Source organism: Phocoena phocoena, chromosome 7 (assembly GCF_963924675.1).
Source record: "Phocoena phocoena chromosome 7, mPhoPho1.1, whole genome shotgun sequence".
Lineage (NCBI taxonomy): Eukaryota > Metazoa > Chordata > Mammalia > Artiodactyla > Phocoenidae > Phocoena > Phocoena phocoena.
This window is the reverse complement of record NC_089225.1, coordinates 100,144,514-100,163,196: the sequence shown is the minus strand read 5'-3', so window position 1 is coordinate 100,163,196 and position 18,683 is coordinate 100,144,514. Positions and strand designations below refer to the sequence as shown.

General features: G+C 40.3%; 1 protein-coding gene across 2 annotated transcripts in view; it reads right to left on the bottom strand.

Annotated features, from left to right (window-relative positions):
• ACSL3 (acyl-CoA synthetase long chain family member 3) overlaps positions 1-18,683 on the bottom strand; it is an 80,276-nt gene that overhangs the window by 17,791 nt on the left and 43,802 nt on the right. For both annotated transcript variants that reach the window (XM_065881225.1, XM_065881224.1), the window contains exons 2-5: positions 12,245-12,661; positions 2,855-3,032; positions 1,483-1,592; positions 480-618 (exon numbers count right to left, since the gene is read on the bottom strand). In XM_065881225.1, coding sequence (XP_065737297.1) covers positions 480-618; positions 1,483-1,592; positions 2,855-3,032; positions 12,245-12,622 — 805 coding nt within the window. In that variant the 5' untranslated portion in view covers positions 12,623-12,661. The remainder of the gene's footprint in view (positions 1-479; positions 619-1,482; positions 1,593-2,854; positions 3,033-12,244; positions 12,662-18,683) is intronic.

Genomic DNA, 18,683 nt, shown 5'->3' with positions numbered 1-18,683 from the left:
CCCCTCTGGAAACAACACAGTTGGAGCAGAAAGTAAAAGGAGGGATGCAAGTTTAGACACTTAACATATCTGTTAATACTTACAGATAATTCACACAGGGCAAGTTTAATGGCATTATTTGTTTAAATTTGTTTAAACAAATAATGGCATTATTTGTTATCTGGTTTAAACACTAACTTTAAAGCAAAGAGAAAAAGGGAAACCGGAAAACTGTATAATGGAAAAAGTATTTTAAATTAACTTCAAATAAATACTACTTTTAGAACATTTTAATAAATTAAGGTTCATGTTTTTCCTTAAGCTGCTTCTTTTTTTAAAGGGTAGATGACATTATACCTAGGGTGACCTTTCTTCCCAAAGTGATGGCCTAGGAAACTAGTTTGTCACTTGATCTAACTTCAGAATCAAATATCTGGAGCACTTCTGGAGAACACGGTCACTGTAGAACATGCACGAGGACCTGGGACACCGCCACATACCCACGCTGGCCTTGGCTCCCAGAGCCTGCACTGCTGCCATGGTGTGCACGATGACGCCCTTGGGGAACTCAGACCAGGTCGGTGGTTTACCGTCCACAGTGATGATGTGCCGCAGGCATGGGACTAGAGAAACTATATCCTGGAAAAACACAAGCATCCGTTGTATTCTTCATTACTCTTCTTTAAATAGCTTGACAAATAGCCCAGGACACAAGAAAAGCAGTTTACCATATTCAGCAAATTGTTAATTTCTTGCCTCAAAAAAGCAAGGGTGGGGTGTAGTGGTATGAATAACCCTTTTTTCAGATGGAGAACTACTGGTCTGAAATGTAAGTTACTGTTTTATTACATTAGATTTGCTGTGTGTACCCTTGTTCTTTGGTAAAATCTTAATCAATAAAGTCAGTTCCTTACAAAAATGGGCATGTAAACACACACTGCCTGAACTACAGGGTAGCCAAACACTCCTCATGCTTTTAAGAGGCAAATAAAGATACAGGGGGAGAGGAAGGGAATCCTCTTATAAACTTGTATTTTAAAAAAATCAGATATTATTGTTTTCACAGAGTTGTCTGCAGACGAAAGAAACCCCTTCTCCTGTAGTTTTGTAAAGTCTTTTTCTTCCCTTTAAAAAATTCTGAAACTTGTAACGACTCAAATGCTTCAGAACCAAGTGAATTACTAGTTTAAAAATAATCCTTAAAAATTACAAATTTATTGAAAATAGACTAGAAAACAGATGAGCACAATAAAGTTGTGATCCCTTCACCTCTGACATGGACACATTGACAATTAATTTGTAGCTCTCTGCGCTACTTATACATAAATATATATGAAATCCACTTTTTCTTTTCTAAAGGAGAAGAACAAAGTATGAGAGTCCCACAAAGTTTACAGAGATATTAAGGATTTTAAAGATCATAAAAGAACTAAGTATCAATAATGAGCTCATGACACTGAAAATTCTGAAGTACGGGACAGTTATTAGAAAACTAGTTCTCACCTTCAACTTTGTTTGTAAGAGTTCTTTACTAGTAATGATGTTGGTCACCTCTGTTTCATTTAATCCATGAACAACTGCTGGACCCCCTAGAGTAGCATACAACGTCACAACTACAGGGAAAAAGAAGGGCAAGTCAGACATTTGGACATTTCATGGAAATACTAAAAGGAATTAAATAAAGCCTCTGACCGTGGATGGAACATACTAAACCCTAAACTGTTAGATCCACAGTTTGTGATCTATTCATGCTGTCTTTCTAAATTATTTTAATATATTAACTAACATTATGCCTACTCACCCTTCTGTAACTTCCCCCCAAAATTGCAATATTTTAAAATTTAAAAGTTTTTTATTTTATTTTGTTTTACCTATAGATGCTATTCTGAGACTGTCATGTTGAAAGGAATTACATTTGACTTCTAAAATGTCACAGTCTTAGTTGTTAACTACTTGATACTAAAATATGAAAAATATACCAATAAGATAACACACTGAATGTCATATTTAAGATGTTACTTGTTAAGAATATAGCATGAACAAGTGGTAATACTGCTTATGCTAAAGTAGAAAAATCTAAAGAAAGACATTCTTAGAAATGTCAAAATTAAATAATAATGATGAGGAGGATGAAGAGAATTTTTATTTGCTTTCTCCCTAACTCAAAAAAGGTAGACTTAAAGTCACTGTAAGAGATAATTAAAGCTTCTTAGAAGAAACATACTGTAAACCCAAACCTGTGACAACAAAAAGGTATGCCAGTTTAGAAAGAAACAGCAGAGGCATTTACAGCAAGAAATCTGATAAAAGTAGCTTTTCTGTTTCATCTGAAGGATAAGCAATGTCCATATTTTGCATCATCATATTTGGCACCAAGACCTCTGAACTAAGCCTCCAGGACTACCTCACAGACTGAAGCATCACAACTTCCACAGGTTGTGTTATAGTTACAACATAAAAATTACCATTTAACGGAGCAGCCAGGTTTGAGTACTGGAAGTGTTTTAGAGGCCAGCTGTTAACTGACAGAAGTGGCATAACAAGATGACACTAACTTCAAAAGAAAATTCTGAGAGGGGTGGCAGAGCAATGACCCACAGGTACAGATCTAGCTCCCCAGACCCAGAAAGTCCCCTCTGAACAGGTTCAAGTCCCCTTACTATACATGGTATAATTTGTTCCACAACTGGTTCCTTTTCCAAAATAGATCAACAATTCTAAGTGGTAACAAAGAGTTATCCACTGATTGGATACAAGGTAAAAATTAACATCAGAATTTTAATCTCTTGGGAGTAAATAGTTATAATAAAAAGTGAGTATCATCTCTCCCACAACATTAGGTCCACGCTTTGAGAAGATAAGAAAGTCCACGTACGCTGAAAATTATACATGAAGCAGGCCTGTGCAGCGATCATCCACTCAGCCCTGGTTTCACAGAAGATGGCAATGTTGGTCTTTGGTTTCTGACCCAATATCTGTAAGCCATTTCCGAAATTAAAAGCTCTAACGAAGACATCTTCAAAGGACAGCCAATTATAATTCCCAAGAATAACCTGATAAAACAGAAAGCATACAAAAATGGTTTTCAAATTAACCAAGATATTAATTTCTAGAAAGAAGCCAGGATGTGTTCCACATTTTGACAGACCAGAAAGCTGTGTTTGTATATAAACTATTTTGTTCTAACGAAAAGCTGGAAAGTGAGTTTCAAGTGAAAAGTCTATTTTGAAAATTAGCTCTTTTGTGATATCTTCTATGACAACTCGAATCTTTTGCCAAATCTTTAACTGTAATTTGGGGGTAGGGGGTTGCTTTCCTTTAAAAAAAATATTCAAGGTTTGACAGGATCTTAAATGTCAACTTTCTGGCCAAAGGCACATATATTAAGAATTCATTTATAGACTTCATTTACTTAAACAATGTAGATGCTAGTTTATGATTTAACCTAGTGTCAAGTACTACTGATACCAACATTTTACTTTCCCTCTACTTATGAATTCCTGGATTTCAGTATCAGACAGTACAACATGATTCACAAACAGCAACTGGCAGACCCAAGCTAACAGAAATGCTTACGGCCATTCAGTTGGAACTGCTGTAACTAACTCTGCATAAGCAAAGTAAACAAGTCTCTATTTATACGACCAGGTGGGGAGTTGTCATACTATTTTCCAGAGTCCCTCTGTTGAATGCCCGCTGGCGTGGCAGGGCTTTCGACTTTTATTTGTGCAGGTGACATCAAGGCTCACATTAGTAACAACCCCCTCTTAACTACCTTTAAGAATTTTCTCCAACTTAGATCAGGCCGTAAATCCCCAATTATATACAGATTAGACAGAAAGCTGTTCTTGCTGCAAAAATATATAGACGTTCCCAAACATGGCTGCGTCACTAACATCCGTCTCTCATGCCTTAAAACCATCTAACCATATTTTCAAAAATGCTTATAATATTTAAGAGATTTCTAGAAAACTGAGGTTGGATGAAGATACAAATGGAAAAAGTTAAATACTGCCCTCTAGTGCCCTATTCCAAACTGGACTTGAGAAGTAAATTCTCATTTTGTTGGATAAAGCGGCTGAAATTAAAATGCTCACTTAACTTCAGTGGGTCCCAAACCCTCACCCTGGCTCTGCACCCCCATGAAATGCTCAGCACACAGAGCTCCAATGGCTTCAAAAGGAGCTCTCTGGCGGTGAGAAGGCAGATGAGAATTTGGCCGAAACGTGTAGGAACTGGATTCACCATTATTAAGAATTTCACACTCCAAAGATAGGCACGAGCTACCTCCTAGATTCTAGAATCTAAATGAGTTTTGTAAATTTCAGAGAATATATGTGTTCTGAAAAAGCATTAGCTATATAACCCAAATATGTAAACCCAAATAAATGATGGTGCAAAGAAATCAAGTCATGAGTTTAATTCAAGTGTAACCAAAATCTGAATTTAATTCTTTAAACCACTGAATTTTCTAGGAGTGATCTTTCCCATAAAGATTACATTTAAGGGACCCTACCTACCCCATAATTTTATCTGACTTGTGCTAGAAAAGGTCTCAAATCCTAACTTTGACCCTATGGTTAGCCCACCCTGAGATTAAACTCATGTATCTGTTCCCTGCCTATACTGTGGAACACTGCTGAAGAACACCAACCAGGTGTTTTAAATCCAGGATCACAGATCTCACCACCCAGCAATCCTATTATGCTTCCCTGGTACATTCATTTTCTCACCCTCTGAAATGGCTATCTGAAACCTTCTCCCTACTCAAATATCCTCTACCCTTTCTCTCCCTTCTCCACTTCCATGTGACGATACTATCTCACACTCCACTGAGAAATCAGAAATTAAACAGAAACTCCCTTACCTTCCTACCACCAAGTTTAATAACCTACATACACATACCTGTACCCATACCCTTTGCAGTCCCTCACGGTATCACAGAGGCTGAAGTGTCCCTGACAAAAGCTCGACTCACTGGGACTTTAATTTGAAGAGCTTCCCAAGTTTCCATCTCTAGTCCTGACCACCCATACTTGGATCTCCAACCTGCTTTTTCACTTGATTATGCAACTAAGCTGTCTAACAGGTATTCCCCCAATGCAACCACTGCCCTCCACCTGCACCCTGTCGCCCTAGTCCATCTCTCCCCTGAACTAAGGAATGCTAACCGGCCAACTTCCATTCTTATTCCCCTTTAGCCCCTTCTCCCTACAGTAGTGAGCTTTTGAAAAACATAAATCGGCTTACTCCTCTGCAAGTGTTTTCCCTTTCCAGTAGGAATGGAGTTAGAAAACCTTACCCTGGCCTACAAAGCCTTAAGGGTCCTAGACTTTGCCAGTATCTCTGTGCCCATCTCAAAACCTCTGTCCTGACTCACTTCCTATAAATACAACTTTGTCTTTTCTGTCCTTCAAACAGGCAGCGCAGGACCCAAGATGAGGCAAAACAGGTGCTCAGGGCACGAAATTTAAGGAGGCACTCGGTCTCAGGGTCTGAATGCCGTCATGAACTTTGCTCCCTAAGTGCCTCCCCCAGCTGGGCTCATTCCTGTTAGAGCCACTGCACAATCCTGTCCCACTGCAAAGAGGGCTCGTAACTGGCCTTCAGGCCTCCACTTAGCCGTCACTTACTCAGAGAGGCTATCACTGATCTCCAATCAGCTTTTCTTCACAACAGTTATTAAATCTGTTACCTTATTATTTATTGTCTCTCTTCCTCCCATACAAATACAAGATCCAGAAAAAAGTAATCTGCGTGTCTTGTTCATTATTGTCTCCTAGTGCCTAGGACGGTACTAGCATGTAGCAGGCACTCAGCAATTATTCGCTAAATGTGTGGAACGGACCGGTGTAAGGAAACAACTTCAATTCATTCTGGGCCTCGGGGTCTTCAACCTCTCCTCTAAGCAGCCTCATTTGTTTAAAAGATGGCTTTTTTTTTTTTTTTTGGCTGTGTTGGATCTTCGTTTCTGTGCGAGGGCTTTCTCTAGTTGTGGCGAGCGGGGGCCACTCTTCATTGCGGTGCGCGGGCCTCTCACTGTCACGGCCTCTCGTTGCGGGGCGCAGGCTCCAGATGCGCAGGCTCAGTAATTGTGGCTCACGGGCCCAGTCGCTCCGCGGCATGTGGGATCTTCCCAGACCGGGGCACGAACCCGTGTCCCCTGCATTGGCAGGCGGACTCTCAACCACTGCCCCACCAGGGAAACCGATGGCTTTTTTTTTTAAAGGTCCATATCCACCTGATCATTTAACTCCCTTGGCTTCTTTTGTTCTCATCACCATTCAATCGCATACATCCTTTACCAGCACCTCTTAAATATTCTTACCTGTGACCCATGAGACATAAATATGTTTCACTGTCCTAAGAGTCAGGAAGACGCACGCCTAGTGTGGCTACGTGAACGGCCACCGTGGAGGCTAAATGATCCTTACAGTCGCTTTCCTCTCTCACGTTTAATTGCCTGTATTTTCATTCTATGACAGGTGTGACATACACATATGTAAGTATCAATGTTGTCGCTCAGACTATCACTGCCTGGGACACAGGAACTTAATAATTTACCTTTGTTCAGGAACCTATGAAATTAGATACCTTGATTATGCTGATGAGGAAGGCCTCTTATCTCAAAAGAAAACTATAAAAATAAAATGGAGATACGATACAGAACATTCCATAAAACAAAATCACACAATACTTAACCAGTCAGGGCCCTGAAGAATGAGATATTCTATAAAGGTTAAGTTTTCAGGTAGCTGAGTTTAACCTCTATCAGCACTAAAACTTTTACTTTAACCATTCAGAACAGAGATATCTCAAAAATATATGCTTTCCTACCGTCGACAAAGTACATCTGGCTTCATTTAACCTTTCCCTCTGCAAATGAAGATCTTTACAAACAAATTATTGTGAGGGAGCCAGAGAGTGAAAATATTCAAGAGATCTGGACAGCTGGTAATAACCATGGCGACGATGAGGGCAGCTAACCTTTACTAGTGTTTACTACGTGCTAGGTATGCTGTAAGTAACTCTCACAATAACTAAGATAATTACTATTATTCTATTTTACAGATGAGAATACTGAGGCATAGACAGAATAAACATAACTTGCTCAAATCCCACAGCTATTAAGTGACGGACTAGGATATGAACCCAGGCAGATTCATTCCAGAATCTAAGTACTAAATCACAATGCTCCAACTGCACTACAGAAAGGAGTTGAGATGTTGCTGGGCAAGTGAGCAAGGTGGCCTGATTAACAGCTGTAAAATATCATTTCAACTGCTGTGTTTGAGTGGATTATAGTAGAGGCAAGAGTGGAAGCAGAAGACCTGATTTTTTTTTTTTTTTTTTTAAAGGGAGCAGGGGTGGAGGGAGCTGTAAGGGGAAAATAAAAAAAAAATCAGACTCCTGGTTTTTGACTTGAGCCATCTGGTACACAGCGGTGCCTTTAACAAACAGGGGGATGACAAGGAGAAGAGCAAGTATGGAAAAGAAAACCAAGCGTTCTGGCTGGGGAGAGTATTAACATAATAACCAACCACAAATTCTGGCCAAGAGATGGGCCATTACTTTTTATATAAATTATGTAAATATCCTAATAAGTCAAAAAATAAATATCATACACATATGCAAATAGGATAACAACATGACTCAAGAAAGAAAGAACACAAAAGTAGGCAATGAGGAAGAGGAAAAGAAAGCTAAGTCAACTCCTAAGAACAGAAAGGAGTATTTCTAGTATCTTTTTGCATCAATTTAGAAGGAATGTCAGTCATAGTGAAACTTCTCTTTCTAAGCACTATGACTTCATAATTCCTTCTAGTTTCTTCTCTCTAAGGTGTGTAAAATATATAAGAAAAAGATGTAAAGTATCTCCGGAAGTTAGATCACTAAATGTTTGAGCTGGTCTTGTGTCTTCTGTTTCACTGCAAAGTTATTTTTATTCTTTGCAACTCTGTTCTATTTCAGGTACATGTATTTTTAAAACGTTCTGGAAACTGATCATTTCATTGTTAATTCATTTCAAAAGACATCAGTACAAGCACTTGCTGGGAAGGCTGGAATCAGGAGCTACTGACACATTCCACATGCTTCACTCTGCCACAGTTTTATAAAACCATATGAGACTTAAAATGACAGCATGATATAGTCCTGGAAAAGCTGGCCAAGCCTCAGGAACACAGCCGCCTCTGTTTCTTCGCTGTTTGCTCTTCTGTTTGTGCCCCTCGGGAAACTTGTCTTGGTGAAGCTGATGGCCACAGTATCCTGGGCATAATTACAGCGGAACCATGGCATCTTCACTTACCTTCCCTTGGAAGCTCAAAAGAGACTTTTAGGATAAGACAGAAACAAAGCTTCAGAGTTCATTCATTTGAAATAAAGCTTTGGGCATCTTTGTTTCAACCATGCCAGATACACTCTAGGGTTAATCCCCAAAGCTCAGTCCCCCAAAACAGGGAGAAAACTTTTAGATATTGCTAATCACTAGCTTTATTTTCCAATATAAGATTATCTTCAAATATGGAAACTATTAAATGAAGGTACCCTCCATCAAGATTACGTATGTGTTCCACTCTTAGTAAGCACTCTGGGCAGAGGCCACACTGCCTAAGCAACTCCATTTTTACATCTAAGGGCAGGTTGTGAAAGGTCCCCTTTTCACTCTCCTTCCATAGCAGCAGCTCCTGCTGCAATACAATGGGTGTTAAATAAGAAACCAAGGGCAGGGCAGCCTAGTTTAATACACAGTGGAGATACCCCCTTATCCAGTCTACAGACCACTGCTACAGTAGCAGGGCAGACCAACAGAAACTGAAGTCTTGGCTAACGAGTGGTACAGCACACCTTCTCAAGTAAGGCTAACAAAAAATATTTGCTTTGTTTATGATACACAAAACCTACTTTCCCAATGAGTCTAATTTCAAACAAGAAAAAATATGTGTTTTCTACACCAGAGTTTATATTAAAGACTTCTGAAAAAAGTTTGATGAATCACAAATGCGAAGTTAATGGCAAATGTCAATGGTAGGCACACCCTCTGACAGTGATGTAGTATAGACAGAAAAGGGTGCTAACTGAAAATGGTTTCTCTCATCTTCTAGCTTTTCTACTAGAGTTCAAATATTTCTTTGTTGAATAAACAATGAATACAAAGGCACCACGGTCAAGACAGGGAGGAAAGAGCCACATACTTTCTCTCTCTCTCTCTCTCTCTCTCTCTCTCACACACACACACACACACACACACACACAACCATGCACAGGGCATAAGAACTTTGCTTGTCAGGACTTCCCTGGTCCTGCCATGGTTAAGACTCTGTGCTCCCAATGCAGGGGGCCCAGGTTTGATCCCTGGTCAGGGAACTAGATCCCACAGGCATGGCACAACTAAGAGTTCACATGCCACAACTAGGGAGCCAGTGAGCCAGAGCTACGGAGCCCATGTGCCACAACTAAGACCCAGCACAACCTAATTAATTTTTTTAAAAAAAGAAGAAGAAGAAGAACTTTGCTTGTGTCCATTGCATTACCTGGCCACACGTTTTTTTGTGTGTGTGTGCGGGCCTCTCACCGTCGCGGCCTGCCCCGCTGTGGAGCACAGGCTCCAGACGCGCAGGGTTAGCAGCCGTGGCCCACGGGCCCAGCCGCTCCACGGCATGTGGGATCTTCCCGGACCGGGGCACGAACTCACGTCCCCTGCATTGGCAGGCAGATTCCCAACCACTGCGCCACCAGGGAAGCCCTATCTGGCCATATTTAAGGAACAACTATGATAGCTCTAGAATTTTATTTGTCCTAATTATACTGACACCTGAATTAAGAAAGAATTTCATGTCCACCATATTCTTCTCCTTTTTATATACTTGGGAACCAGTCTGCTGCTATGAGTACTGGATGAAAGTGCTAGCTCCATAAAATGCTAGCTAGTGTGTGTATCCTGCACGCACTGTCCTGTAGTGTGTGCAGGATACTAGAGAAAAAATAAGCTTCCTGCTAAAACAGGATTTCTGTTATATATGCTTTCATTAAAAGTAAGAGAACCCAATCTTTGAATTCCAATAGCAGTAGGAATTGTCAAAGGACAAAAATGAATGTTTATTTTAGATACAAAAAGCACAGAAAAGAAGGCAGAGGAGTGGAAAACTTTAGCACTTAAAAACTGTAGTGTTTTCAGTACCTTTTATAACTACCAGATCTCGCAAAGACAGAATCAAGGAAGGTACACCATAAAAAGTAGCAACTAAATATGACAAAAATCAGACATCATTATGATAAAGTGTCTTGCAACTAAATATGACACATCATTATGATAAAGTGTCTTGCAAATTATAATCTATAGGCTGGAGAAGAGTAATCAAACATGCTTAACTACATGACTTCAATTTCTCGAAATGTGCTATTAACTAACCCCAGCTCGATCTTAATTTAGCAAAAAAAGGGGAAAAAAATTATTTAAGTGAGGCAAAACTAAGTCACCAAAAGAAACAGGGAAAATGCCTTAAAAGTAGAGTGACAACAGGATTTATCCAAATCACGCTGGCGACTGTAGGGGGCACTATTAATGCCAGAACAACCAGTGTAAGTCAGGAGGGTTCCAGGCACAATAGGATAAAACATCACTCCATTTGAAGGTTAGGAACACATACAGGTTCTGTCGTCTAAAGTTAAAATAATGTTTCTGAGTTTCTAGGCGTCACTGATTATTAACTTGCGTGCCATCTCCTTTACATATAGAAGATGACGACTGGAATTTGTGTGGTAAGTGGAAACGTTAATGGACCATTAAGTCAAACAACACCGTTCTCACTCCCCTCCCCACATTCTGCAGTAACAGGAGTAAATCTGAGCATTTCATTCTATAGCTGTGCTTACTTGGACTCTCCTCCAAGATCTGAGAGTCCCTTCATGATTAACAGAAAAAAGACAGCAGGAGTCAGGATGCAGTTGGAAAAAGAGGGTAAGGGAAAAACAACTGTGCCTACACAGGTATTACACCTATAACCTAACCAAATTATCAGCTAACTACAGATCATCTTACTGCCTCTAAAAACACTTTATCTTCAATTCTCACCTACCAGAACTTCAAGAACCATTTATAAGAAACTCACATACCCAAGTTCATAAACAGCATTTTCATGACATTTCTATACTTATTACCCTTCACAGGGCTGCACTACTCCCTGATACAAGTCTTTAGATTCATTCATACAATTTTGCCCAGTGAATTCCCAAGATGATAATAAAATCTAGAGCATTTACACTAGATACCACAAACTGTTCCACACACATACTTGTAGAATGTACACACACAAACACACACACTCTCACTCCCTTTCTCTATCTATTAATCCTCTCAACAACTCTGAGCTGGGATTATTTAAGGAGTATGGAGCTAGACACCCTGGGTTCTGGTCCCAGCTTCACCACCTGCTAGCTATAATGCCCTTGGGTAAGTTACCTAACCTATCTGTGCCTCAGTGCCATCATCTGTAAAGGAGGGATATCCCGATCACACTGACCCGTAGGGCTAGTGTAAGTCTTAAATAAGCTGATGTGTGTGAAGCTCTTAAAACAGCCTGGCTCATAAGAAATGCTAATAAATGTCAGCAATGATCATCACCTCCATGTTAAAGAAACTGAGGCAAATGTGTTATGTAGCTTTTCGGAAGTCACACACAGCTAGTAAGTGGCAAAGCCGAGATTCGAACCCACAGTCTGTATCTGGAGTTCAGGCTCTTAAGCACTGTTACACTGCCTCTAAGGAGGTCTTATCCTCTGTTTCAAATCAACAATGGCAAGTTCTATATCTGTGAAAAGAAATTCTTAGAAAACCAAAGCACTTGCCACAAACCAAAGTACCAAAGTACTTTGTATCCAATGGAACCTACATTATAATCAGAAAAAGCAGGTCACACCCCAAAACCCAGAGCAATCTCGAGCTCACAGGTGCTTCTGGAACTACCAGGGAATATAGTTTCAAACCCCAAACTGCCCTAGACATTCTATTCCAAGTCCTGGTAGCTATTCAGGCTCAGAAGTGCCCCACACCAGTGAGTGATCTCAAGGTCTTCGTGAAAATTCGGAACAAATCCATGCCGGGGGTACAGAAGGAGAAAAAAGCGCGGTCTAGTCCCCTTCTACCCCGTTTCTCCTGCCACATGAGCAAATTCCAACAGAAGCAGGCCGTGCTTGTCCCCTGCCACCATTTCTAGGTGTACATTCTATTCAGAGCGAATTCAACGGCAATAAAAAACCACATTACCTTTTTAAAAATTTTTCCGTTTGGCTGCACTTCATCTTCCTCATTTAAAATTTCACGTGTTCCCAAGAGTCTTTTGTCCTTGAATTTGTTTTTTGCGTGCATAAAAACTTTATCTAGTGTATCACATCCAGGGTATAATACTGAGGCCAAACCATCCAAGCTGTTAACAGACCTGTACGCAGACTCAGGTTTTGAATTTACAGGCTTCGCTTTAATTTGGTTTGATTTTTCTTGTCTTGACTCAGACAAAAAATAGTATGGAATATATGTTAAAATAGTATAAAGTGATATTATAAAATGTATGAAATATAAAAGAATGGGGTTGATGGTATGTTTTAGCTTCATAGTCGATGGCTTTGAAGATATGTGGTTATTCATAGTGCTCAAAAAGTAGAATTAACAGATTTCTGTAAGAATCTAGAAGGAAAAGAAAGAAAGTTATTAGTCAAAAAATCATTCTTAAGTAACTTTAAAGAAAAAGTCTTCATATCAGATAGGCACACGATTTTTTTTCCCAATAAGCAGCAGCTAGTATACTGGCCGCCAGCAATGTCCTGTCCACTCTTGATATAATTTATAGGATACAGATTTATGCCATATCTATTAACAATGGGATTTCTACAGAAAAGTTTCCACATCATTCTGTAAACAGGTGGCTTCTCCAACAACCCCAAGTAACCACAAATACTTCCCAGTGGTGAAGAGGAAGCAAGCCAGAAGACCTACAAGAGAATGGAGACCAACAATGCACCCATTTCCTGTTCTTCAGTGTCTCATTACATTAGAGATGGCAGACACTTAGCACATACGCCACACTCTCCTCTCTCCCGACCCCTGCAGCCACTGCTGAATCATCACTGCTTTCTTTCCCAGGGAGCCCACTTCTCCCATTCTAGGCAGCAACAAGCAATTGGAGTTAGCAAACAGTATGAAATTCACTTCCCACAGTGATTCTAGATATTTTTCAATTTAGGTAGGTTAAATTGTGAAGCAAGAAGACAACAGACTTTGGACATTTTATATGTTGCATTTATCAGATTTATTGAGAATCTACTATGTGTCAGACACTGTTCTAAGTACAGTGAAGGAAACAATCTAAGTCTCTCTTCCCATGGAACCTATACATCCCTTGGGAGAGGTAGACAAATATCACCAGATGGTGAGAAACCCTAAGAGGGAAAAATGAACCCAGTAAGGGAAACAGTAGGTGACCAGGCAAGGCTAAAGAGGTGCTCTAGTATGTGGGTGGTCCACGAGAGCCTCCCTGGCCAGTGATACTTGAGCTGAGACTTAAAGGGAGAGGGAGAGTGGGGAAGAAGAACACGAGGCAGAGGACACAGCCTTTGTTTGGTAGGTAGGTGACAGTATCATTTTTGAAGAAACAAAACTGAAGCTAACTACTAACTGATTACTCCACCCAGCTCTAAATCCAGGATTATGATTTCTAGCATTCTTCATCTCCATGTCGTAGAAATTCTATTCTAGGAAAGTGTGGCCGAGAGATCTGAGGAATCCCTTCTTTCACCCAGTCTCCACTCAGGGCAGAAGTTCTACTGCAGACACAGCAGACCAAGACTACTGGGCACCGTGATTCGTAAGGTGGATGCAGGGAGAGAAGCTCTAGAGACCAGTGGCTACAGCCAAGCCCAGGACTCCACTCACAGAGCAGAGGACAAGCTGCTGCCCCTGCCCCTGCCCCTGGCTCTGGAGCAATGGCACAGAGGTTCTCCCCAGGCCAGAGAAGCAGGCTGAAAGAACACAGAACCACTCAGCAATCCCTAAGAGGACTGACCTTAGTTGGAACAGAGAACAGAGAAGTTCAAGCCTAATAGCACTATGGAAAACAATGGAGACTTTAGTGGTGAGCAACTAAGATGAGGCTGGTAGTTCCACAACAGGAACAAGCAAAAGAAAGGAACCAGAGAAGTTCAATGGAATCATGGAAAGAGATAGCTAGGAAGAGCCCTCCTAGAGTTAGCGCAGCTCAAAGACTGGCCTCAAACACAACCCCTACAAAGACCATCTAATTTAACTGGATCGCCCTGTGGGGCAACTTATAGCCCAGGGCACTGTGCAAAACAATAGAACAATCGACTAGCTATCAGTGGAGAATATTTGCTGGGTGTGGTGCCAAGAGGCACACCAGGGAGGCAGACCGTTAATGGGAGCCCTACAAGAACCACCATGCTGTCACCCCCTGAAAGAAGGTACTTCAAAGTAACTGTGCATGTTCCCAAGGCTGTGCCCTTGAAGGAGCCCCGTCAGAGGATGCACGCTGCAGAAAAAGTAAACTTCACCAAAACCGGTCAGCCAAGTCAGCAAACAAGCAAGCAAACAAGAAAGTGCAGAAACGGGGAAGGCGGAATCAGTATTCAGAACTGCTACAAAAATATCTAAAATGTCCAGTCTACAACAAAAAATTATGAGGCATGCAAACAAACAGGAAAGTATGACCCACACACAGGGAGAAAAGCAAGCAACATAAGTCCTCCTTGAGAGGATCCAAATGTCAGACTTAGCAGACAGCGCACCAAAGCAGCTATTATAAATATGTTCAGAGAACTAAAGGAAACCATTCTTAAAAAATTAAAAGTCAAACTCTGCAACTTTACAAGAAAAGGGACACCTCCGAATTTGCTCATGCACAGCTGGTGAGGAAGAAGCCAGGACTCCCAGCTGATCTCTGGGCTCTGTTCACCATTCCAAGCTCTTTTCTTCAACCACGTATTGTGTAGTACAGTACCCTGAAGAACTGAGTCCAAAGAATCTAGATTTCTGCCAGAAAGGGCATGGGGAGCCACTGAAGGTTTCTGTACAGAAAAGTGGCACAACGAAAACAACGGCCCTAATACTTTCAGAACATCAGAACTGCAAAGAATAGATGCACCTTAATAACCCAGGAGAATGATGTTATCTCACTAAGTACTCTGAAATTTAATTCTGCATGTTTGCATCTTGAATTTAAAAATAACTGTGATTTAAAAAACTCTATCCACAGAGGATATGACTGTAATATAGAAAATCCAAAGGAACCCACTGAAAAACTAATGGAACAAACAAAGAATTCAGCAAAGGTTGCAGGACATAAGATGAATATACAAAAATAAACTGTATGTCTACACACTAGCAATGAATAATGGGAAAATGAAGAAAACAATTATACTTACAACACTTTCAAAGATACTCAGGATTAGATATAACAAGAAGTGCAAACTTTGTACTATGAAAACCACAAAACATTGTTTAAAGATATTAAAGACCTAAATAGAAAACATCCTGTTTATGGATTTTAAAACCTAGTATTGTTAAAATAGCAACATTCCCCAAACTGATGTACAGATTCAACACGATGCTTATCAAAATCTCTGCTGACTTTTAGAGAATTTTGTAAGCTGATCCTAAAATTCACACGGAAATTCAAAGTAGACAGAACAGCCAAAACTTTTGAAAAAGAACAAAGCTGAAGTGCTCACACATCTCAGTTTCAAAGCTTTATACAAAGCAATATTAATCAAGACAGTGTGGTACTAGAAAAAGTACATATGTATAGATTAACAGAATAAAATTGAGAGTCCAGAAATAAACTTTTCTATTATGGACAACTGATTTTCAACAAGATGGCAAAAAAAAACTCAATAGGGAAAGAAGAGTCTTTCCAACAAGATGGCAGAAAAACTCAATAGGGAAAGAACAGTCTTTTCAACAAATGGTGCTGGAACATCTGGACATCTACACCTAAAACAACGAAGACGAACCCCTTTCTTATACCATACAAAAAATTAACTTAAAATGGATCACAGGCCTAAATATAAGAACTAAAACTATGAAACTTTAATAAGTACTAATCATTGAGTATAAAGTGTTTCAAGAAGAGTACAGTAAAAGGTAGAGGCTAGTTCTGGCTTTTTCTGAGACATCCTCTTGAAGCAAACAGCAATTTATTATGATCTTAAAAGTCCAGGGACAGGAAGGGCAGAGGAATGGAGATTTTGAATAGATGATACCACACAGCTTGAACAAGCCCCCAAACCAGCAGGTGTTCAGGAAATAATCAGCCACCCAGTAGAGCAGGGTAGGGATGAGGAGATGAGAGATGAGGGCAGGGTATTAAAGGCCCCAAATTTTAAAGGTCAAATTGTTGTGGCCTTTGATGCTGAGGAAGAAACTTAGTTTGCATTCAAATGTACATAAACACACAGTATTAGAAAATAACTTTATGCAGAGGATAACCTGAAGGCAGCAGAAACTGGAGCGAAGGAAATTACATAAGAGACAACAAGTAATCATTTACTCCTAGGTCACAAGGCTATGGTGGGTGTGACAAGGAGCAGCAGCTAGGATTCCTGGCTCCTAACTGCCCAGAGGGTGGCAAGGGTAGCAGCTGTTCCTCCAGCCTTTCCAACAACTGAAATCTTTCTGCTTAACATAGTGAGGATGGTACTGTATCTGAATCGTCAACAGAATAAAGTTGCAAATCAGAGCAGAGGCAGTGAAAGGAGGGAAAACAGCTAGGGTGCTCAACTGAGACAGAAATACAAGCAGTGAAGAGGTTGGCCAGTGGCTGGATGATTGGTGGAAAGGAAATGAATACAAGTCTTGAAAATAATGGGTTTAAGATGTCTGTGAGTCATCCAAATACACAAACTGTGAAAGTTAAGAGGGGTCAGAGCTGCCCAAAAAGAACACACAGGAGACCTCCAAGATAAGTTCAAGGACAGAAAACTTTGGAGGGAAACTAATGCCAAGACTGAGAGGAGGAAAATCCCATGGAAAAGGCCAATAAAGTAGGAGAACTTGGAAAGGGCAGTGTCATGAAAGTCAAGGGAGGGGAGAGTTAATGGTATCAAGCGTAGCCTAGACGTACCAGTCACATGCAATTAAGACATTTAACTTCTCTAAAATGTTTTAGATAAACTAGGTAAAGTAACAAAACTTTGGTCAATTGCATCTTATTTGCTCAATGGCTACAGAAAATGTAGACTAGTGTCAACTGAAAAAAACGCACATCCAAAAAGTCGAGTGTTTATGTTTTATTCCACAGACATACTGAGGACTTTAAGCCCAGGAGACAGGCTCTCAGATAGCTCTGAAAGACTGTTCCAAAGAGGTAAGGAAGGAGCCAGGGTATATAGGAGTTCTGCAAAAACAAATCACGTAGTTGAATATCAAAAGATTTCTGCTAATTAAAGAAAAAAAAAAACATCAAGGTAATGAACTTAGTGCTTTTCTATATATAGGAAGATGCAAGAGTCTGGGCTCACTGAAATCATTCCTTTGATATGCACCTTAACTGTGTAGGGCCACTATTCTGTTTTTCTCTATCCTGAATGGGCTCATGGCTTGACGGCCACAACATCCTTTGTTTACTAATGTGGCAGGCAACATTCTTCATGCACACTAGGAAACCAGTCACGGCTACTTTATTATGCTGCCACATCTTACAATATGAGTATTGGGCTTCCCTGGTGGCGCAGTGGTTGAGAGTCCGCCTGCCGATGCAGGGGACACGGGTTCGTGCCCCGGTCCAGGAAGATCCCACATGCCGCGGAGCGGCTGGGCCCGTGAGCCATGGCTGGTGAGCCTGCACGTCCGGAGCCTGTGCTCTGCAACAGGAAAGGCCACAACAGTGAGAGGCCCGCGTACCGCAAAAAAAAAAAAAAAAAAGAATATGAGCATCACCTTTCAGAAAGTAAACTTGAACTATTAAATCTATTAATCTTTTCCTTCACAGCTTCTAGGTTTCCAATTTAGTTTCAGAAGGCCTCATCCAACCCCAGGGTTAAACTAATGGTATCCTATATTTTTTTCTAGTATTTGCAAAATCTTTATATTTTGATCTTTAATCAACATGGAATTTATTTTTCTCTATTGTTTAAGGGAAAAAGCTAACTTTTCCTTTCAGGTGAACTGTCTGAACCATTTATGAAATAAACCATCCTTTTCTCAATTAATCAGAATGTCATCTTCCATAATAAGTTATCATTCACACTTGGATTCGTTTCTGGACGCTGTTCTGTTTCTTAGATCCACCTGTCTACTGCTTTGCTAATACCACACTACACCAAAGACAGATCTACAACAATGCTTCTTCAACTGTGATCCATGGACCAATCAGATCAGAATTACCTTAGAGTATATTTTAAATAAAGATTCCTCAGACATACCTTTCCCTTCCTTTCTTTCCCAATACCTATAAGCTGAAAACTACTGGCAGACTCAGTTTTAAAAAGCAACCATGTGATTTTAATGTGCACTTATGTTTGAGAACTACTGCTTTAAATAGCTGGTAGACCCTCACTAGCCATATTTTTCAAAATTTTCTCATCAATTCTTACAGATTAATTCCACATAAATTTTAAAGATTTAACATTTCCTTATGGTGAAACACAACTTAAAAAATCAGAGACTTCCCTGGTGGCGCAGTGGTTAAGAATCCGCC